Here is a 22,854-nt window from a genome sequence, read left to right as displayed (position 1 = left end):
TAAGTGCTTACATTTGGAGGGCTAAGGGTAGTCTCTGCAGGAGCCCTCTTATCATACTAAGTAGTGTGCTTCAAAGGCAGTTATGTTAGATGCCATTTTCCCCCAGGAGTATATTACTTGTTATCTTAAATAAATCTTTCTCCACAAGGTAGAAGAAAACAAATGAAAGGTGAAACTTATTTAAAGTCTGACTCTAGGAACAGGCTGTATACAAATGTATAGTTGAAAAGGAAAGTTGAACAAAGATTGGGGAAAAAACAAGTAACCTACAGGCATTTTTATAAGAACCAGCCCTAGGCAGATCCTTCTTTGTACATATATGCACCTATCATATATTCCTATAAGAAATGGCTCTTATGTATACACCAGAATATCACTTAAATTCAAGTGAAAACTCTAACCATCTCCAAACCAACATCCTAAAGTAGGTGTTTCTTACCTCCAGTTTGTGTCTTCAGATTTAGGGATGTAAATCCCTGTGTAATTTCGTAAATCAAATTTGTAGTCTGATATACCCCAGGGAAGGATAATTAAGTGTTCAGTCTGAGCTTCAGTCCACTCCTGTGTCAAATCTGTGACTTCCCTTTGATTCCAGGTTAAACCTTCACCTTTTTCACTGACTTTCTCTGGGAAAATGTCTCGACATATTATGAGTTTTATTGGCTACTAGCATGCAACCAGTATAACTCTCTCTGGCTGGCACCCATTAAATCCCATATTACCTGTATTTTGCATTTGTGGAAATATAGAAACAGCCTTTATTATGTATGTATTTATTATTAAATGTGCTGTGAGCTGTGGAAGTGCAAAGCAGTAACCAGAGTGCCAGAAAAAGCTTCAGAAGGTGCTGTCCTTGCTCACTTACACAGGCTTTGCCACTTTATCCCAGGTGTTCTGTAAAAAACAACACCACCTCTGCTTCATTGGCAGCCCTGGACTCCCAAAATAATCAAATTGGACAAAATTGGATGGTGCAATTGACAGTGGAGAAACTCACCCATGGACCCTTCAAACAATCAGATGTATTTCACTTCTGACCCTAACCTAAAAAACAAAGAGAGCAAGCAGTCCCCTCTTCCACCACCAGTTGTCACCTCTCAGGCAAGCATAAAATCCAACCAGAATTGCCCAGTAAGGTGTAGATCCCATCCCTACCAATTTGTCTAAAATTCATCCAAAGAATAACAGATACATACTTTTACAATATTAACTTCCCTGTTTGTTTTTATTCTTTCAAGTACTAATGAATATTACACTGATATTTACTGGACAGTTATACGTAAGAAAATTGACACATGTAAATAACAGCATAATTTGTTACCCTTCTAATGGAAATGTACATATTTCAGCTCACCATTTTTTATTATATGAATAGTCATTTCCTTATTATCCCTTCTTACACTAAAAATGACTCATATTTTATTGGAATCTGACAGGCTGTGTTTGATGTGGACAAGAAAAAGGGACTGACCCTGATTGAAATCTGGGAAGGACTGTCAGTAGATGAAATCAAGAAAAGCACTGGCTGTGACTTTACAGTAAGTCATTGTATGAACAAATGTAGTCATCGTGTTCCAGACCTAGCCATCTTAACAGATAAGAAAAGCACATAAGCCTTTTATTTGTAATCCAGTAGCTTTCACCTTTCAAAGTGTGTGTGTGACTGTGTCAGGGTGGCAGGTGATACTGAAGTTTAGATCACATGGATGCTTGCCATGAGAGCAGGGAAGGAGTTGTAGGTTGACTAAGGTGAGAGTGAGTGAGGGTGTTAGGCCTGGGATTGGGGACTGGATGGGTGCAGTAGAAGAACTGGAGAGGAGGACTGGATTGGCAAGGACAGTTGGGGAGTGAAACTGAGCAAATGCATTGAAGGGGATAGGTCAGCTTCGCTAGGATGGTGGGTGAATATTAGAGCCTGTTCAATGATATAAAAATTAGCTCACCCAGACCCCTTTTGTGTACAGATTTTTCTTACTACATTTTCCAATACACAGTTTAAAATTGCCCCATATGTGTGAAATGTTCTCTCTGTACTAATCTATAAGGCTACTACTTTCTCATCCTTCAAATCCCTTCTCAAGAGTCTCAGTTCTTTAGTGATGCATACATGAAATGGGCCAGTTAAAGATGGAAAGGCTTGAGGGGCAGTGGGGTATAACTAATGAGGTATATTTAAGAAAACAGATGCCGTATGTGGTGCATATAACAATTGTACATATTTTGAATGTATTCTTGTGACAAGGTAATCTGTCCACTTATTAGTAGTAGGGCCTACAGGTCCTTCCACCCCTGCACCATGCCGTGGCCCCTTTATGGTTTGGTACTCAAGGATCAAGAAAAATGGCAAAGGCAGATATGGGAAGACAGGAAGCGGTCCAGGGAACAGTCTGTGTCTGGGGACAACCTGTGCTGCTCTTCCTTAAGGGACAAGACCAAGAGCTTTGGTAGAGAGAGTGGGGCAGGGCTCCCTTCTCTCCCAACCAACCCTCACCAGCTCTGGGAAAGAGGGCTGTATATATGCTGCCTCTTCTCTCAGAGCCTAGAGACACCAGCAGTGGAAGGTTAATACTTGCTGACCTCTCCCAGTCCAGGGGGAAAGGGGTTTACTGGCGGAGAAGCTGACTGAAAGCCACAGTTGGCCTGAGGTAAAGATCACAGCGCAACAAGGGCCTCCTGTGCCAAGGAGGGAGAAGTTTGACAGAAAGCCACCCCATCCCCTACTCCAAAGAGGAAGGCTAGGAAGACCCCTGAACATAAGGGTAGAATCTATAGACCAGAAAGGCCAGGACTATTAAAAAAAAAAAAAAAAAGTCCCCAAGACAGAGGGCAGGTAAGGCCTCCTGAATGTAAAGGGGAGCTCTTTGAGGGAAGTTGTATAAGCTAAATAAATTATATCGGTGGTTCTCAAACTTTTGTACTGGTGACCCCTTTCACATACCAAACCTCTGAGTGCGATCCCCCCCCTTATAAATTAAAAACACTTTTTTATATATTTAACACCATTATAAATGGTAGAGGCAAAGCAAGGTTAATGGGTGGAGGCTGACAGCTCGCAACTCCCTCATGTAATAACCTCGCGATCCCCTGAGGTGTCCCGACCCCCAGTTTGAGAACCCCTGAATTAGATCCCAGGGGAAGGGAAATATTGTTTAAAGACTGTGGAGGCAAGTGATTGATTTCTGAACCCCACTAAAGGAAGCTGAGGAAAGTGTGCCTACAGGACATTGCTGTGCCACAAGGGGGTGCTCTGAGGTAGCACCCTGCCACTATCCTCCTTCCACATCCACAATGTGGTGCTTGTCCTCTTATTTGGTAAAACCTTTTGAGGCAGAGACAGTGAGGACAGGTGCTGTCCTTCAGGCAAGGGCGGTACCTAGTACACTGTGCATTCTGAACTACCAAAATACAAAATAATAAAGAAAAAATTACTCCAGTTCTACAATGGGATACACTAATGTGGACAACAACCTCTTGTGGAGTCCTTGCTGGGTGGGGCTGAGAATTGTAAGATCACAGGCCAGATATTTTGACTTCATAAGCTTCCGTATCTGCATCTGTAGGAATACATTTTGCTAAACAGTGCCAAAATATTGTGTGTTAGTTTTATTGTTCTGCATTTTTTTTTAAATAAATGAGAGGCAGGTACGAGGCAGGTCACTTCTGAAAATAGATTCAGCTAATTGGGAGGAATTCTATTTTTAATGTTGAAATGACCTGCAAATGGCAGAGTATAACACATTGCTATAAAAACAGCTTGACTGCATAATTCATTGTCCACATAACACCTTACTGAAGTCACTCTATTAACCTTGTGTTTTAAAATTTCTCTTTTGAAACAACCCTCCGTATTCAGCAGTCCTTTACACAAAAGAACTGGTTTTGATCATCCTTCCAGTAATGATTTAAGGGGTTGATTTTTTGCATACTTTGATAATGTCAGGATTTATTTTTCTCCAGTCACAGAGCCTCTCATGCAATCAGTAAAGTCAATGCTAAAGCATACGAAAATTGACCTTGTAGATTCATCTTTTTTTGCATTCAGTACCCACCCTCTTTAATCTTGGAAGTTTAAAAAGGGGGTTAAGCCACAACGTATTTAATGTATTTTTATGGGCCATTTGTGATAAGCATTTAAAGAGCTAATGGCTGAAGCTACTGTAGTAGCACATGTGGCAGTCATTCATAATGACAACTGATAGTCGTTGGGCCAGGGGAAGAGAGTGAGAATGACTGTACAGCCTGGTTGTTAGGGTACTCATTAGGTAGACCTGAGTTTAAGACCCACTCCAATGACTATGATACATAAACACTGCAAAAAAACCCACCACAAAACATGGCAGTGAGACTCGGAGCCTGGGTCAACTGACTTGCGCTCACAGGGATCATGCTATGGGGCTAAAAATAGCAATGTAGATGTTCCCACACAGGCTAGAGTCCAGGCTCTGAGGCCCTCCTCCTTTGTTGGGGGGCTCCAGCCCAGGTAGGAACGTCAATATTGCCATTTTTAGCCCCATAGTTTAAGCCCAAGTCAATTGACCTGGGCTGAGAAACTCACTGCCATGGTTGTTTTGTTGTTGTTCTTTTCCAGTGCTGATACCCCCTATTTAATAGTTTATACAAACTGGAATAGCTTCAAGAGGAGAGACTGAGAGAGAGTCACCCCAGAATATCCCATAGCCCAGTGGCTTGGGACATTGTCTTCAATTTGGGAGACCCTTCTTATCAGGTAGAGGGGGCACGTGAACCTTGGGTCTCCCCTATCCTAGGTGAGTGCCCTAACCACTGCCTAAAGGTTATAAGGGAGCGGTCTTGCCCCCTCCTCCCCGTCCAGTGTTTTGTAAACTTAGTCCACTTTTGTCAAAATGTCCAATATTGAAACAAAATATTGGGTTGGGTCAAAATGAAGCATTTCATTTCAATGCTACTGAAACATTTTGGGTTTTTGGGTTCAGTCGAAACTATTTGGAGAACTTTACACAAATTTGTGAATAGTTTCTGGTTGACTGAAACTGCATTTTTCAGCGAATCATTTATTCATCAAAAACATTTCACCCAGCTCAAGCCCTGAACTCTGTGATAGAATAATACCTGAAGAGCTGCGTTGTGAATGCTTTTCCTCATACACCAAAATGCTGACCCTGTCTACCTTAGAAGATACCACTTGCTGTACTTAAATTATTATTTCTGTTCAGTGAGTTAAGTTTTGCTGCTGTTTACACCAGAACAATAACAATGACTTTAATGATATTGTGCCGATAGGAATGAAAAGCAGAATTCTCTCATCTTATACAGTACTTTTTCCTGTGAAGAAGTACAATTTTATATAGAACTAAAGAAAATAGATTATAGAGTTGAACATTTCTGTTGATAATATTTTTCAATGGCTTCAGAAAACATTAGCTAAAATAACTGTCTTTTGGGTTTGTTACAATTTAACGTTTAATGCATGACTGCGCAATTTGTACTAATTTTATACTGAGCCATACACGATGCTGTCCATAATGCAGATGCTTTTGGATCCATACTGCTTCTTGTAAGAAAAATACACAAGGAAAGCCATTTAGAAATATTATGGTTTCTTTGAGAGATATTTGGCTGTACATTGTTATTTTCACAGCCGGGTTACTTGCTTGAAAAAGCCTCTCCTAGAGGACATCCACAGCAGCTACATGCCAAGGGACAAGTGATTTAGAGTCACCAATCTTTGTTAGGAACCTGGTATTGTATCAAAAATAAACAATTCACCCTGGATTTCACTAGGCTGTGAAGACGAAGTATTGGCTTATCTTGTACACTTAAATCACATCTGCTACCGCCTGGCTTGTAGATCAGCTTGGCAGAGTAATCTCTTTTGGCTTGTACCAGTTTATAGTTTTGATGACACCATGAGAGAATAGAATAAGAAAACATTATTTTGTAGATGTATTTCATTATAAAAATTGATAAGGCAAGTCTGTCTACATAAAGATTCAGCTTCTTGTTTTTTCCTGTGAAAGCTCAATTCTAAGTCAGGGATACAAAAAAAACCATTAAAAGCTAACATGGAGCTCAAAACTGTGGCTTTCAGACCAAGAAAAACAACCCATGTTTGACTATCAAGCAGCTGTTGGTTTGGTTAAAAAAAAATTGAACTGTCTAAGGTCAAGCCAATGAATGAAAAATAATATGAAGTATGGGATATCATCAATTTCTCTGTGGTTTTATTTCATAGAGATGTCTTTCCTTTTTATAAAAACAATGGATTGTTTATATGATGGAGAATGTTTTAAATGCATAGCCTGTTTCCTGTCCTTGTCACCCCTCTCCCACCGTGGAACTTGCATTGAGCAACAGAGTTTTGTACAAAGAGGCTAGAATATGCTCTTTAACTAATGCCTTTATCTGCAAGTAAAAATAATTTCCAGATAACACGATACAGTGATTTTTTAGGCATATAATGAATGGCTGCCCAACCATACAATCAACTCACATCAAACCTTGGACATGGGAAGGGGAAAGCTTTGGCAGAGGACACAAGGCCCTCAGCCAAAATACCCTGGGATTTTTGATGTTCAAGCAGAGCAGACCTCTGATAAACACCACAGATTGAAAGACACACTCTGTAACCTAGGTTTCAGAGTAGCAGCCATGTTAGTCTGTATTTGCAAAAAGAAAAGGAGTACTTGTGGCACCTTAGAGACTAACAAATTTATTTGAGCATGAGCTTTCATGAAAGCTGATGTGCAAATAAATTTGTTAGTCTCTAAAGTGCCACAAGTACTCCTTTTCTTTCTGTAACCTAGGTATTTATGTGCCTCAAAGGGATATAGAGCTGAGTGGATCCCGTTGGGATTTAGACCCGTGGGGAGTCTATGCATTGTAAACTTGATGATTCCCTGATTTTAAACCACAAGCCATCCTTGGGCTGCTCAAGCATTTTTCTGCTTATTTAATTTTATTTATTCATAGCAAACAGTTATATTTAGGCCTGATTCTGAAAAGTGCTGAGGATGTGCAACCCATTGACTTTCAGTGGATCGGACCCTTGGAGGGAGCGGATGCTGGGCGCACAAGGGACAGCTGTAGTGTCAGATGTGCAAATACAAATGAGAGAAACATGAGATTTAATGTAATGTGCTCATTCAAATGTAAAACACTCCAAGCAGGGCTGGCTCTAAGATTTTTGCTGCCCCAAGCAAAAAATTTTTTGGCCGCCCCCACTTTTTTTTCGTGCCCTGCCCCCGGCTCCACGCCAACTCCGCCCCTTCCTAATCCCTTCCCCAAATCCCCGGCCTCACCTCCTCCCCAGGTGTGCCACATTCCTCCCCCCCCCATTGCTTCCTGTGGCTCCCCCTGCCCCGCAACCCCCCACCCTAGCTCACCTCCGCTCCGCCTGCTCCTGGAACACGCCACCGCTCCGCTTCTCCCCCCTCCCTGTCAGGTGAGGGAGAGGCAGCGCGTTCAAGGGAGCAGGTGGAGCGGAGGTGAGCGGGGGGGGGGGAGCGCAGGAAGTAATGGGAGGTAGAGGAACCACTCCCCGCCCCAGCTCACCTCTGCTCTACCACTGCCGCCTCCCCCGAGTGTGCCACCGCTCGGCTTCTCCTCCCTCCCAGGCTTGCCGCGCGAAAAGGGGGGGGGAGAAGCGGCGCCGCGGCGGCGCGCTCAGGGGAGCAGGCGGATCAGAGGCGACCCGAGGCTGGTGGGGGCACATTTCTAGGGTCAGCATGGCCGGCCCCGGAACGCCGCCCCTAGCAATGTGCCACCCCAAGCACCTGCTTGTTTTGCTGGTGCCTAGAGCCAGCCCTGACTCCAAGCCACACTGGTACTGAAAACCATGACAACAGGTAAACAATATCTACTCACCGTAATTGAATTTTGTCACTGTTGTCAGAAAATACAGAGCTAGAGACTGCCATTCTCACTCACCTCCAATAGTTCCTTACTCCTCAAGTATTTTTATTTATTTCAGTGGAACCACTCATGGAATGAAGTACTGCTCAAGGCTGGCAGAATTGCCCCATGCTAAATACAGTGCATATGCATTTTAAGATGTGAAAATGTAAGCCTCCTGGAACCAGTCCCAAGGTGTCCATACACTGAGAGAGTTTCTCCCACTGCTCAGTGTACATGCTTGCTGCAATTTATTATCCCAGTTTACACGGAGCTTTGAAAAATCAATATACAGTGTCTCATTCCACCAAGATGTCTCATTAACATTCAGCACAAAAAATACTCTGTGTGAACCAAGCCTGGTTTCTCAGCTGCTACTTCCACAAGAGACTGGATGATTTATTGTGGTTCAAGGAAGAATAATTCAAGAAATTAAACTGCGCATTGTCTGTAGGAAATAAAGACCTGCACCTCTAAAAGCCACTAATGGTTGCAAAGACATAATGTGTGAGAATGTTCAGCACTGTGAAATGGGTGGGATAAGGAGGCAGAAGAAATGCAGTGGGTGAGATTTTACGGAGACCGATTAATCATCTAGACCTGAGGTACTGGAGGTATTCTCTTTCATCCGAGGCAGCTGATGTCATCCAGGTTGCCTTTGCTCTTCATGAGGCTGGGAATAGAAGGTGATGCCTTCCTGAGACTATCCAGCAGTGTCCCTCTATCTCTGTACTCAGGGCTTAGTTATAACCATACTAATTTGGATCAGTCATTTGTGCACCGTTTCAGCTCTCCACCCCCAGCAAATTTCCTCACCCCCCTTCCCATCACATACATGGGTTCTTTTTTTCATCAGCTCTCCCTTTTGGGTTATTTTTCTGTTGCCCATTCTGTTTTGCTAGGATGGCTGCTCTGTCTCAGTCTATATTACTAATTGGTTTTAATTTTTGTACAGTACCATATATGCTGGGAATGAATGACTTAGAAAACAATCAAATAAAAATATCCTTGTGATGAAATAAGTTGGGAGATGGAGGGTAAGAAAATGTAAATAACCTTGCACTGTATTAATGCTAGCTGAAAATACTCTGTCTTTCCTGACTACATCCCAATCAAACAGTCTGCACAGCCACGGATACCATTTTTCTTAAATCCAATCTTTGAATTGTTCTACATGGGCCTGTCACAACAGGACACTTCTGTTTTGTCAGGTGTTTGAGGCGGCTTGATGGACAAGCTGAGCTGTTTTTGGATAATGGGGTTTATTAGCTAAGGATTTCTTGGCAGTCTTGTGTTAATATTGTAATGGCAGTGCAATAACCATTGGAAGATCTCAACTGTGTTTATATATTAAAAGCCAGTTGGTAATGGGACTTCTGCTGCTGCAGTGTTTCATAGTTGGAAATCAGGGGACAGGGACATGCTTACAATAACCTAATTTGCACTGTTGTGTGTATTTGCCAACTTATTTTTTTCCTCTCTCCTTTTTTCTAGGTTGCACCAAATCTCATACCGATGAGGCAGATTTCAACCTGAAAAGCAAGCTGGTCTGGACTTGCCAGAGTTCTTGTTTCCAAATGGGAGCTCAGTGAAGGGAAATCAGTGTCTGTTTTGCAATTATACTTTTTTTAAAGGGCTTTTAAAGTAGTTTCCTAATAGTTAGATTCAGGCTGTGATAGCTGTTTCTCACATGACATTACAGTCCAGTGTTAATAAAAAGGTGAATTTAATACCTAACTTTTTGATAACCTCATACTACAACCATGATTGTTAATAAGCATTGACTCAAGGAAATGCCTTGTAGAAGTCGTCTTATTGCTGAGGACTACATTTTTTAAAAAGTACAGACCTACTGTGCAAACAGACAATGTGCATGCCAACTTCCAACTGCCTGTGCATTTTCTGAAGTTTTACAAACAAGTTAACCACTGGAAGTGGAAATACTGCAAATGTCATAGTAATTCTAATATATGGTGAGGCGCTTCTTGATTTTCTTCCGGGGGATGATTGCTGAGCTTGTAGCAAACATGTAGAGCTGCAGATGTACATCTGACACATGGGCTTCCACTTTTTTGTGAAAATTTGGGTCCTCAACCTGTTACCAATAAGTCAGTGGCAAAACTCCCGTTGAAATCAATGGGAGCAATTGGGCCCTTAACCTTGAATGTATGATCATTTTCCATGGTATCTATGTACTGGTGTTAATGAAGAGAAGGTACACCTTCTAGAGTATGACTCTGGTCTCTTCTGTTTGAATGATGAAACCCACAAATGTGTAACCCAGAAAGGGGCCACTTTGGGAGGGAAACACAAAAGATCTCTTCCCTCAAACAGGCAAGTTGATGGCCTTGCAAAGGGATATGGGCCTGGGTCACAGAGAGGAAAGGTGGGTGGACAGGGATAATGCTGGGTTGGAAGGAGAAGGGTGGAGTGACTGTGGAAGAGTCAGGGAAAGGAGCTCCTTTCAGAACTGACATTTTATCAACTATTCAAATTCGGATTGAGGAAAGGTTTAAAGTGATAGGCTCCCTGTTTATCAGCTCTTTCCCCAGCTCTTGTCGATCCAGGGAGCAAGTAGTGTTTCAGGACTCGCATCCACAGAAGCCACAGTCAAGATGAAATGCAGTTTCCTTTCTCTAGGTTTCCTACCCTCCCCACTTGATAAGTCTTTTCCCTTTCCCACTCTGAGTTACAAAGAGAACTGTTGTTTTTTCTATATAGTATAGAACACAGGTCTGACAACACAGGTCCTTCCCTCGCAGGCCAGTACAACATAACTCCATTACATGGGACCCTAATTCATAAAAGTCCACGTTAACCAAAGTCTAGTACTAGCTCTAGATGCAGTGGCTTCTTTCCCAGTTCTTCTAAATATTTTGGAAGTTTCCAAAATGCTTTGGTTAAGTAAGGTCCTGTCATACATGTGACATCAACAGTAAGAATCAGCTATGTGCCAGGAAGCCATGCAAAAGAAAATGGTACATAATATAAGCAACCCAGGCAGAGAGAGAGAGGAAAAACTGAACTTGAGACAGATTAGGAAGTCTCCCACTTCATAAAATGTTGTGGGAGGAGCAGGGGAATGTTCTGAACACAGCACTGGGGGCCAGAAATAGTCTTCCTGTGTCCTAGCTCCTCAGTGTCCTTGGGCTTCTCTCCTTCGTTTCCCTCACTTTAGCGGGGAATCATACTCCTTCACAGGGTTCTTGTAAAAGTAGGCCTGATCTACACACACATTTTGTACGGGTATAACTAATTTGATTAGGGGTGTGAATGTCTATTGCTGTAGTGGTACAGTCCCTACTGCAGATGCAGTTATACCTGTATAAATGTGCATTATACCAAAACAGCATCTCCTCCTTTCCCTAAGGGAATAAGCTATTCTAGCATAAGCACCTCTACACCAGTATAACTGTGTGCGCACTGGGGGGTTGTACTCCTTTAACTATACAGGCATATAACTTGGGGGTGTAGCCAGGCCTACAAGTGAATATCTGAAGAAGAAAGCTGTTGCGTAAGTGGCAGTGTTAAGGTCACGTTTAATACAAAGAGAGTTTTGTCTGATATTTAATTTGTTTGAAAGATTTGAAGCTGGCAAAAGCACTCCAGAATAAGCTGCAAGCAACAATCCTGCACTGGCCCTAGTTTCCAACCAGCTCTAAAAACAGGAGGTTTCCTACATTATAAGCTCTGGGAAAAGATGTCAATTAACAGTTTGACCATTTCCACCCATTTGGAGTAAAACCCAAAAAGTCAGATTTAAGAAGTTATTTCCAGGGGTTTTGTATAGCTAGATTTCTATGGGATTGCTCGGTAATGGCTCTGCTATAATGGAAGCTAATGCACTGTGGGTTTGCATAAAACAATCCCGGGTTGATGATCAAGCGGCTAAGTAGCCTGAGCTAATCCACAAAGACCCTTCACGGATAGTGTTTGCTGTTGAGAGAGTATAGTGTCCTGGTGATGTAGACAGTAAAAAGTGCATATCATTATCTCTATTACTGAGGATCAGTTAAGAGCCACTTTTGATGGACTGGATGGGGTCATAAATAGGTTCCTGCTAGTAATTACTCTTGGATTTACTAAAGAACACTCAGTGTGTATATTGTTTTTCAAAGGGAAATACGTAAAACGTATTATCTAAGGAGCGGATTTACCACTCCTTTAATACTTTTAATTTGTCTATAAAGAAAACTGTATGTTTAAATAAAGGAGGGGAAATCTTTTAGAAAATCTAGAGAATTGAATGTTATCTAATGGGATTAACCATATTAAATTAAGCTCAGTAGAAATTAATTTGGTGGAGACTGTCTAAAAGTTTTCCTCGGAGTATATTTACCACAACTGTGGTATCTGATAGGTGTGAGAGGGCAGCAGCAAATATATATTACTTCTCCCCCTAGGATCCTTCATTCAGATGTGCTTATACCATTAGACTTGATGTTCGAAAGAGCAGAATGGTCTAATAGTAGTTAGAAGTTCAATATCTCAAAACCCTAAGCAAAGGACTGGGGGCCAAGAACTCTTGAGTTCTAATCTTCACTTTTCTGATTGTTCACTTGTGGCCTTTGAAAAGTCTCAGACACATGCTCTGCTTCAGTTTCCCTAATTGAAAAGAGAGATTTACCTTGTGAGGATTAATTAGCTAAAATCTGTACAGCAAGTAATATTTTTCCTTTAGGGAAAATTCAACACTTGATCAAGAGTAAAAAAGAGCATTTGGGGACTGCCACTTGTGATGAATGTTTTGGACCTGATTCACCTCACGCTTGTATGAGTGTCACTCAGGAGAATTGAAGTCAATAGAATTACACGAGTGGAGATAAGAGTTGAATCAGGACTTATCAACATACAATTATAGTGTAAATATCTATCTTCCATGCTATCTGTATTTGCCTCAGTAACTTGATACTATGGGAGGGTATTTATATTCTTAGATAAATGTCAAGTGACCCCCACAAGCCAACTGTATTAATTTTGTGGTCATGTTTTGGCAAGACTTTGTATTATGATGAGTGCAAATGTATACATTTGATTTTCATAGCGGCCAAAGCCATTCTTGTTAGTCAGCCAGACAGCTTTCCTTTTGAAGAGCACAAGGAAGTCTGGTTCATAGCTGAAATGTACAAACTAGGTAATAGTTGTGATGACAGGTTCTTCTTTCTCTCCTCCATGGCAACATGAAGGCCAGGAAGCATGAGGAAGGTCCAATTGGATATCAATTAGATCATTACCTGGACGACTGCACTTCACAAGACAGAGATAATATAATGCCCTTGAGTTGAAGAAGGTGGTGATTCTGTCATATCACTATGACTTATTTCTCTTTCTAATTGTTTAAACCAATACATGATTTTGTCCCTTGGAGAAGCAAAAAGTGAAAAGGTGATATAAATGGCTATTGTATTGTAAGCTATATGTCAAAGTCCTTTACGTGTACTTGCAAAACAATCAATAAAAATTAAAAGATTTAAAAAGGGCTGATCATGTAGATTGCTAGTGCATTTTATAATGAAGCATCCTAAGAATGTTCCGTTAGAAACGTACGAGAATCAGCAGACTTTGTGTTGGCGTATTGAATGTGCTATAATAATGACAGTGCACCTTATTACACAAAATGTATGTGATATTAGCTGGAGATGGAGGAACTTGATAAACAGGAGGAATGCAAAATCAGAGAACAACAACTGAGCCCAACTAACTGGTCATAGTGCTTTGCGTGGTATTTCCTCTTGCACTGCATGTTTGGCCAGTCTGAGTGACAGCTCATAAAAGCATCCATAGTAAATGCATTTTTCAAGTGACTTGCAGTTCACACTGCTCAAACGTGAGTATAAGGAAAAGGAGATGCCAAGGAGGGACGAGATCATGAGCCCACCTGCACATAGCAACATATCAAGAGTTACTTTGTGTGATCTGGACACCTTGTGGAATGATTTGTCCCTCTAGAATAAAGATTATTGCACAAAAGGTGGGAGACAGTTTTTTTATATTTAGCAATACAAGGACTGAAGCTCCGGTATTAATGTGCATCTGTAGCCTGAAAGTATTTTAAGGCATCATTCCTGCCCAGGAAGATAAATTCTAGTGTCTGCCTGATGAATGATCAATCATGGTGATTGCTGAAATGATGGAAATGCTGCCTGTATATGATAGACTTCTAAACATCATTCATGGGCATGTATGTCAGCGTGTCCTTTTACCTCATATCACAACCACCACAACAAAAAAGCTGGATGAAAAGCAAGAAGAAAAATGCTCAGACTTTGCACAGAAGAGATGTTTGCTCAGAAATAAGAGTCCTCAACAATTTCTGTGCATGGCCATGCTCCAGCATTCCCTCTTCCTGTGCATGAATTGAGCTAAAGGTTAGGTATCAGAAATATGCAAGTAGGCTACAGTCTTGGACCCTGAAAATCTACCTGTCCTACAGGGTAAATTTCATTGAGTGTGGCAGGGAAGGTGCAGTTGTGTGCACACAGGCACAGCCCAGGGGACAAAGGGTTAAATGGCTTTAAACCACCTTTAATCCTCCTGGCTATTCCTGGCACCTCTGCGGCCCCCAGCATATCTTACACTGCTCCTGAAGGTAAGCACCATATGGCTTCTATGGACAGCAGCACCTCTTCGAACTTCCTCAGTACTATAAGCTCCAGTCCCACCCCTCCCATCTTTGCCACACTTCTCTAGCCCAAGGCCTCACCTCCCAGCATGCCTCGTACCTTGGGACTTGTGATTGGTCCTGTGCAAGGCAGCTATGGTCGTCTAATGCAGTGCCTCTACTAGGGGAATTTTCAATCAGCCGGCTAGTCCCCTAGCCTGCAGCAGCATACAAGGGCTGGGCTTGTGGGGAAGGATTCCTTCCTGAATACCTGTGGTTCAGCTGGAATTCTAAGGTTTCAGGGCTTCATGATTGTTTTTGCCACATAGGAGTTTACTATGTCAGATGGGTTCACATTCTTTGTTAATGCAGTAGAAAAATGTGATCCTATAAGCTTTGGTATCAGTTCTCAAGTGCACTAAGTAGGTCAAACTTTCAAAAGGCCCTCCAACACACACAACCATTGGTGCACGCATTTTTTGTGCATTACGAGCATTGCAAAATACAAATGGTAGAAGACCACTTCTGCATGCAAGTAATAGAATTTAAATGCACAAAACTCAATCTCTGTGCTTGTGAAGCTAACACCTGAGCATGGAAGCAGGAGTGCTCAGCAAATGTGCACTGAAATGCTTGTATGTGCAAAGTGGCATGTGCTCAAATGGGACGGGGGGTGTCTCATTTTGACAATTTGGCTGAATGTCTTTTTCTATTGAAGGTGGGAGATGAAGTGTAGGAGCTAGTGAAAAAGTATTCAGTGAAAAATTAGTGTGAGATTTGGTAGGCTAAATTCTGCCCCTTGGATGCATGTACACAGCTCTAAAAATGGAGATCATGCCATACATCTTAGAAAATTTGGCTCTATTAGTAGTAGAATGATTCTAGGCTGATAGAAACATGGAGGAAAAAGACATAATCCATATCTAAGGAAACAAAAGCCACCTTAAGAAGCACAAAGCATCGGATCAAGAGGAGTGGGACAGATATGGCAATTTCATAGAATCATAGAATATTAGGGTTGGAAGAGACCTCAGGAGGTCATCTAGTCCAATCCCCTGCTCAAAGCAGGACCAACAACAACTAAATCATCCCAGCCAAGGCTTTGTCAAGCCTGACCTTAAAAACCTCTAAGGATGGAGATTCCACCACCTCCCTAGGTAACCCATTCCAGTGTTTCACCACTCTCCTAGTGAAATAGTGTTTCCTAATATCCAACTTAGAACTCCCCCACTGCAACCTGAGACCATTGCTTCTTGTTCTGTCATCTGCCACCACTGAGAACAGCCTAGCTCCATCCTCCTTGGAATCCGCCTTCAGGTAGTTGAAGGCTGCTACCAAATCCTCCCTCGTTCTTCTCTTCTGCAGACTAAATAACCCCAGTTTCCTCAGCCTCTCCTTGTAAGTCATGTGCCTCAGCCCCCAATCATTTTCGTTGCCCTCCACTTGACTCTCTCCAATGTGTCCACATCCCTTCTGTAGTGGGGGGACCAAAACTGGATGCAGTACTCCAGGTGTGGCCTCACCAGTGCCGAATACACGGGAATAATCACTTCCCTTGATCTGCTGGCAATGCTCATACTAATACAATATCCATGGATAAAACCTATTGAATTAAGTTTAAGTAGTTTTGGAGTCCATTGTATTAAAAATGCAACGTTTATGTATTGTTGTGGAATTGTATGTAACTTCTAGAGTGGGGGAAACCGTGAGTAGTGTAAACCCTCCGAAGTGTTATGAGCTTCAAAGGACTATTTGAAACTATGTGCCAGACAAGAATGAACTTTATGGGGCAAACAAAGTTTGGTGTCTTTCCCATTAAATCTCTAGGGGGGAGATGTATGTAAAGTTCCCTCTCCAGTTCTGCAAGAACTCAGCCTTAGGCTGCTGATTACCTGTTCCCAGGGTCCCAAATCAAAGACTCAAACTGTATAAAGGAGTGACTCAGAGGTTCATGGGTGTTCTTATTCTAAACAAAAGGTATTGTGAACTTGTGACCACAGAAAAACTTCTTGGTGGACTGACACCGACCAGCACCTGGATGGAATCCAAGAGATCTCTGCTAACCTTATTACTGTGAGCGTAGGATTTTGGGGGTTTTTTCAATATGTTTATTCCATAATGCTTTTACCTTAAAACATTGCTTGCTTAGAAAGGTCTATGTGGTAACTTAAAACAGTGGCATTTATAGCCTCTGAGGAGAAAGCAAAGCAGTCCTGTTTAGGCAGTCTGACTTGTGGGGAATTCACAGTGCAGCCTGGAAAAAAACCCAGTCAGGAGCAAGTAAGACACAGGTCTCCACCTAAGAGAGGTAATGACTCAGGAGCCTTGAGTGGGAGCCCTTGCTGGACCATCGAGGGGGACCACAGATGCAGTTGCCCTGGACTTTGACAAGGAGAATGGGAACAGTTCATAGAATCATAGAGTTTAAGGCCAAAGGGACCATCAGATCATCCAGTTTGTGGCCTCCTGTATGTCACAGGCCGCCAACACCATCCAGCCAGCTACCCACTAAAGCCAAGGTGCACCAATGCCCATTGTCCTTGGAATGGCAGGAAATTGGTAAGTGAGATATACCCAGTGACTTGTATCCCACATTTAAATAAGCTAAGTATAAACACCATGGAAAGCGAAATCCGATGTTGTCTAACAAGTTAAAGGAGGGGTGGGCAAACTTTTTGGCCTAAGTGTCTCATCTGGGTGGAGAAATTGATGCAGGGCCACGAATGTAGGGCTGGGGCAGGGGGGTTGGGGTGCAGGAGAGGGTGTGGGAGGGGTGCGGTGTGCAGGAAGGGGCTCAGGGCAAGGGGTTCAGGTGCAGGACAGGGTGTGGAGTGCAGGAGGGGGCTCAAGTCAAGGGTGAAGGGAGGGGAGTGGAGTGCGGGAGGGGGCACAGGGCTGGGGGATCAGGGGAGGGGGTTGGGGGGCAGGAGGGGTTTGGGGTGCAGGTTCCGGCCCAGCGCCACTTACCTGGAGCGGCTCCAGGTGGCAGCGGAGCGCAGTGGGGCTAAGGCAGGCTGTCTGCCTGCGGGCCATGGCCCTATGCTGCTCCTGGAAGTGGTCGGCACCATGTTCCTGTGGCCCCTGGAGAGGGGGGCAGAGGGCTCCGTGTGCTCCCCTCACCTACGGCTACCTCCCCCGAAGCTTCCATTGGCCACGGTTCCCCGTTCCCAGCCAATGGAAGCTGTGGGGGGCGGTGTCTGCAGGCGAGGGCAGCGCATGAAGCCCTCTGCCCCTCCCCCAGGGGCTGCAGGGATGTAGTGCCGGCTGCTTCCGGGAGTGGCGTGGGGCCCACGGCACCATGGGGGTGGCAATCTTGCAGGCCTGATCCAAAGCCCTGACCCGCTGGATCCAGTCTGTGGGCCATAGTTTGCCCACCCCTGAGTTAAAGCAATTAGGTTAGAGCAAATCACAGAAGGAACAAATAAGTTACACATGGAGGTAGTGGGATATATTCACCTACTCTTGTACAGCGAGGGGCAAACTGTGCCTATACTGTTTAGATGGTGAGTGAATCAAGACTTTAATTTGTTTTGCATTGTCCTTGTGTTGCAGAAACACTTGGATAATCTAAAAGCAATCTTCAATTATGGGCAATTAGCACATTCTCACAGATCTGTCCAAGAATAATGAAAAGCTCAGCAAGCATGTCAATAGACATCCTAAAAAAAAATATAAACTTTAGATTAATCTTCTTGTGCTCTTTAGAACAAAACCCATCAAACCTGTGTTCTCCTTTCCTGCATTGCCCACTCAGTGAAACAGCACCTCTTCTGGCCTGACGTCCTGTGAGAGTAGGGAGGTGGACAGTTCCCCTTCTTTCGCAACAGGCTTCAGGCTCCTCCAAACTTCAATAGTCTCCTGCCTCACTGGATTCAGAAAAAGGCAGGAAGGTCAGTGCAAGTGTCTTTGACTGCCTGGCTCAGTGAGTAACCACAACACAAGGGCAGAGAGGAGGAGGAGGAGGGTAATAGTCTTTGCCCAAGGGAGAGAGAGCTACAAGGGATAGCACAAGAAGCAGCCACTAGTGGCTCAGGCACCTACAGGGGACCCCTGCTTACACAGTATGTGCTGGGCCCTCTAAGTCCTGGTTGAGGTCCACTATTATATTGCATTAGATCCAGGCTCACATTCCCGATTAGAAATGCTGATTCTGCAGCACTGATGTTGGATATTAGGAAAAACTTTTTCACTAGGCGGGTGGTGAAACACTGGAATGCGTTACCTAGGGAGGTGGTGGAATCTCCTTCCCTAGAAGTTTTTAAGGTCAGGCTTGACAAAGCCCTGGCTGGGATGATTTAGTCAGGGATCGGTCCTGCTTTGAGCAGGGGGTTGGACTAGATGACCTCCTGAGGTCCCTTCCAACCCTGATATTCTATGATTCTATGATGGATTTTCTGTTCTAAGGCCCACACTTCTGCAAACTAGCTCAGAGTCCAGCTCTTCTGCCAGAGAAGGTGGGTGCGGGTGCTTTTTGCCCCCCTTGATCTGTTTTATCATAGAATCATAGAATATCAGGGTTGGAAGAGGTCATCTAGTCCAACCCCCTGCTCAAAGCAGGACCAATCCCCCAATTTTTGCCCCAGATCCCTTAATGGCCCCCTTAAGGATTGAACTCACAACCCTGAGTTTAGCAGGCAAATGCTCAAACCACTGAACTATCCCTCTCCCCGCTGTTATGTTTGATTTCAAGTTAGAAGTTTGTCATTTTGGAGCTGCACCTGTTTGAAAAATGGAAATACTACTGCTATGGGATGGTCTCATCTCACAAGGAAGGCCTGGAGACTTACTAGCTCATACTCTGCAAGGTATCTGAGGGACAGAATCTTATCTCCTCTGGTGTGTGTGGCCAGGGCCATCAGATGGGGTCACTGTTCCCCTCAAATCCTGGATGCTCCTCAGGAAGACTGGTAAGTGGTCTCGCACCAAGGCTGCTCCAGAAAGCAGCAAGAACTGCACCCTGTTACCATCAGGTTTTGTTTCCAGTTGGCTCAGAATTCCTGGAACATAAAATGACTCTTTGAAGTTCAATATCTCAAATCGTGGTGAAGAAAGTGCCACATCCTGTGTGTATGTGAGTGTGTGTGTGTGTGGGGGGGGGTACTTTGCTAAGCTTTTGGCTCTATGAAAAGATACTTCTAATGTTTCCCTCTTCTACAGAATGATAGTCAATGATTTCTCTGCTCCCGTATTGATTAATACTGACATTTTTAGACCCTTCTCCTCCCCCCACAGCCCGACATTAAAAGCCAGCCCCCTAAATCCACTAGCAATAAAACAGAAAGATGGTGAAATCAGTCTGCAAGAGCATATCCCAGTCCTTGTTAAGGGGCAATTCAACATACTTAGGACACATTAACTGCTGTTGTGAGGGAAAGAGGTTGCAGCTCCATTTAAAAACAACAGGGACTTGCAAAATCCAATTTATAATTTGCAATGCACTTCCCCAGCAGTAATGACCATACACACCCAGGTCAGCAGCTTGGAAGGAAATATTGCAGACTAATTTGGGTGGATAGCTGCAAAAATAATCTGATTTGGAAAATCTTTACATGTTGAGGAAGAAATAATTCTGGAAATTATCTGTAATATCTTCAGTTGAACAGTGCTGGGTAGACACTTCGGGGAATCGTCAGTGTGTTTATTTCAAAATTGAGAAAGGTGGTGACTCTAACAATTATGTGAATCATCAGCTTTATAAACCTTTAGCTAACAGGTTATTTGATTCTTTACAAAATAACCAATTTGAGAAGACATCCACTATCACCCAGAGATCTTGTTTCTATGGGGATTTTAATTGCTCAGCAGTTCATTTTAACGCCTGCTTTGAGATGATAGAATCATTCAGTGATTGGAAAACAGCTAATGTAGGCAACACAAAGAATGAGGCCTTTGAACAAAGGGGTACATTGGAAAACCGCAGGTAGGTGACTGAGGCTCCACCTTCCCTCTTTCTGGACATTATTACACCAGAAAGAGACTTGCTCCCGGCAATGCCATCTCTAGAATTTTTCATGGTCTCCACATTTCTAATGTATGCAGTAGTGCTGATGCCAGCCAGAATCAAAGGCTTAAAAAATAGAAAATGAATACAAGAAATTATATTTCAATATAAAGATATGACCCAAAGTTCAAATGACATAGGATCATCGTCAGTTGCAAAAACCATTATTTTTTCAGCATTTATGAGGGATATTGGCTTGTAACAAGTGGCATGCCCTGTGGGCTGGAGAGCCTGAGGCTAAGCCAACCCTGATTGGAATGAATCCTAGCTATGTGGAATCAGACAATTCCCTGTAAAGAGCAGAAGGTCCCGGGAGTGTAAGGAGCTGCCATTATAGTGATGCTGGTGGACAGTACAGGGTACAGAGGTGAAAGGCTCCTGTAGGACCATGATATCAGGGAACTGGGAGAGCAAAGGCCACTGAAGAGGGTCAGGGGGGCTACCTTGCCTGTGTTTGTGACTGGGTGTCTGAGCCCCACTGGGGGAGAACTGGGAGGACTGGTTGGGGCAGAAGAAAAAGCCCTGGGGTTCAGAGAAAAATGCCAAAACTAAGTAGGGAGTTTTTCTTTGTGTTGTTGGAATGGACTTTAGTTTGGGACTCTGGGTAGTTGGAAGCTGGTTCTGGTATTCAGCTAGCCCCAGCAGGGATATTGTTAACCAGAGAAAGCCTCTGTGAGGTTTTTAAAGGGACAAGAAGAGAGGAAAAGCAGAGGTGGGGAGCCTGCAGAGACACCCCAGGCCAGGAAGGGGCACTCAGTAAGTAGCAGTCCTGTTACAGAGATTAACATCTTATTTTAAACAAATGATTAAATCCCTGATTAAACAGCCTATTCCTCTTCAACAGGACACTTCAGCACAAGCTAAAATCCATTGACTATAATGGAATTTAAACACTGTTTAAAGTTAAGTGTGTGCTTACTGCTCCTGTGTTCTCTACGCAGAAAATCTCCGTTTTTGTTCTTGTTGGTAACGTTGCTTTAAGACGGCATCAAAATTCCTTCTTCATAGAAAACCCCATTCATTCTGAAAGCTTGTTGGAATTGTTAAACTCATTTTTAAAATGTAATTTAGCCTTACTTTTTAAAAAAGAAAATGTTAACAAAAATATTTTGATTTTTCTCTGAATTCTCTACATTTCAATTGATATTTTGCTTTATCATTTTCAGTTTTCTCAGGTTTGGGGTTTTTTTTAATTGCCAAGTTTGATTGGTTGGTTTAGTTACATTATAAGATTTCTTGAAAACAAACATTTTTTTACTTCAAAATAAAAACATTTAGTTTTAGAAAACTCCAGTTTTAAAAAAGATACAGAAGTTCTGCAGAATTTTTAAATGGATCCATTTTGAAAAGTACTGAAAAGTAATATTCTGCTTTTGCTTCAACCAGCTCATCTATTCCTTTAAAAAAGAGGTATAAAACACAGAGAGAACCATGAGCATAAAAACTGTAGTGTCTTAAAGGGGAAATCACTGTGTGCAGATGATCAGCAGAGAACCACAGACACAAAGTTCCAGGCTGCATAAAAGCTACTGGTTCGGTTCAATAGCTCCTGCTACTGAGTGATTTTGACATGTGGATACAAACAACAAAGCACCCTTGCAAGTACAAAATAAATATACAATGGAAAAATCATCTGAATGAGTGACTGTCCTCCAAATAAATATACATTGGAGGGATGTAGAAAAAGGAGTTCTTCATATCTGAAAATGCACGGAGAATTAAGGTAGTGAGACAGAAAGATCTCTGAATTAACTCCTAACAACAAAGGTATTCATTCATAACTTCAGCTAACAAAGTTAACTCCTCATGCATTAAGTCTAAGAACAATTAAGTAAAAATAAAGAGAAACTATTCTTTTACTGCTGTTGCAGGGAGGGGAGGAAGGGATCTTACCACGACATTAAGGGGACATCATTTATACTCTTCATTGACTTAAAGGGAGACCTGATTCAGGAAAGCACTGAAGCACACATTTGACTTAAACATATGTTTAAACCCCTTTCAAGTTAGTGGGACTCAAGCATGTGCTTCAGTGCGTTCCTGAATATAGATGGATTTAAGCATGTGCTTATTGAACTGGGGCAGATTTTACTCGTCTTAAATTAAAAATTCCTGTGATCTGGGTTTTACAGCCCTCCCCTGATCCATGCTAAACTATCACTCTTCAGCCACTGTCTGCAGTAGAGCTGATGTGGAGATGAAGGAGGCACCAGGAGCTGGAGACGAGCGTAGCCCAGAGCAGCTCCAACTGTGCCCTTCCAGAGAGTGACCTGGGTGAGTCCATAGCACCTGCAGGTAAGAGTGCTCTTTGCAAGCAATGGTTGGACACAGTGAAAGTCAGTTGTAGCATAAGGAAGAGCAAAGGTTTTGGAGAGTAATGACC

At 42.8% G+C, this 22,854-nt stretch overlaps 1 protein-coding gene and 1 long non-coding RNA gene across 2 annotated transcripts in view; one reads left to right on the top strand and one right to left on the bottom strand.

Moving 5' to 3' along the window:
• OXCT1 (3-oxoacid CoA-transferase 1) overlaps window positions 1-10,798 on the top strand; it is a 125,413-nt gene extending 114,615 nt beyond the window's left edge. Inside the window, exons 16-17 of the mRNA XM_074952509.1 lie at window positions 1,437-1,538; window positions 9,364-10,798. Of these exons, the coding sequence (XP_074808610.1) occupies window positions 1,437-1,538; window positions 9,364-9,405 (144 nt within the window). The 3' untranslated portion in view covers window positions 9,406-10,798. The remainder of the gene's footprint in view (window positions 1-1,436; window positions 1,539-9,363) is intronic.
• LOC141987299 (uncharacterized) overlaps window positions 1-22,854 on the bottom strand; it is a 94,991-nt gene that overhangs the window by 38,310 nt on the left and 33,827 nt on the right. Inside the window, exon 2 of the long non-coding RNA XR_012639489.1 lies at window positions 18,193-18,336. This is a non-coding gene — a long non-coding RNA (uncharacterized LOC141987299). The remainder of the gene's footprint in view (window positions 1-18,192; window positions 18,337-22,854) is intronic.

This window comes from Natator depressus, chromosome 5, assembly GCF_965152275.1.
Source record: "Natator depressus isolate rNatDep1 chromosome 5, rNatDep2.hap1, whole genome shotgun sequence".
Classification (NCBI taxonomy): domain Eukaryota; kingdom Metazoa; phylum Chordata; order Testudines; family Cheloniidae; genus Natator; species Natator depressus.
Note: the sequence above shows the minus strand (reverse complement) of the source record. Positions and strands in the feature narration are given on the sequence as shown.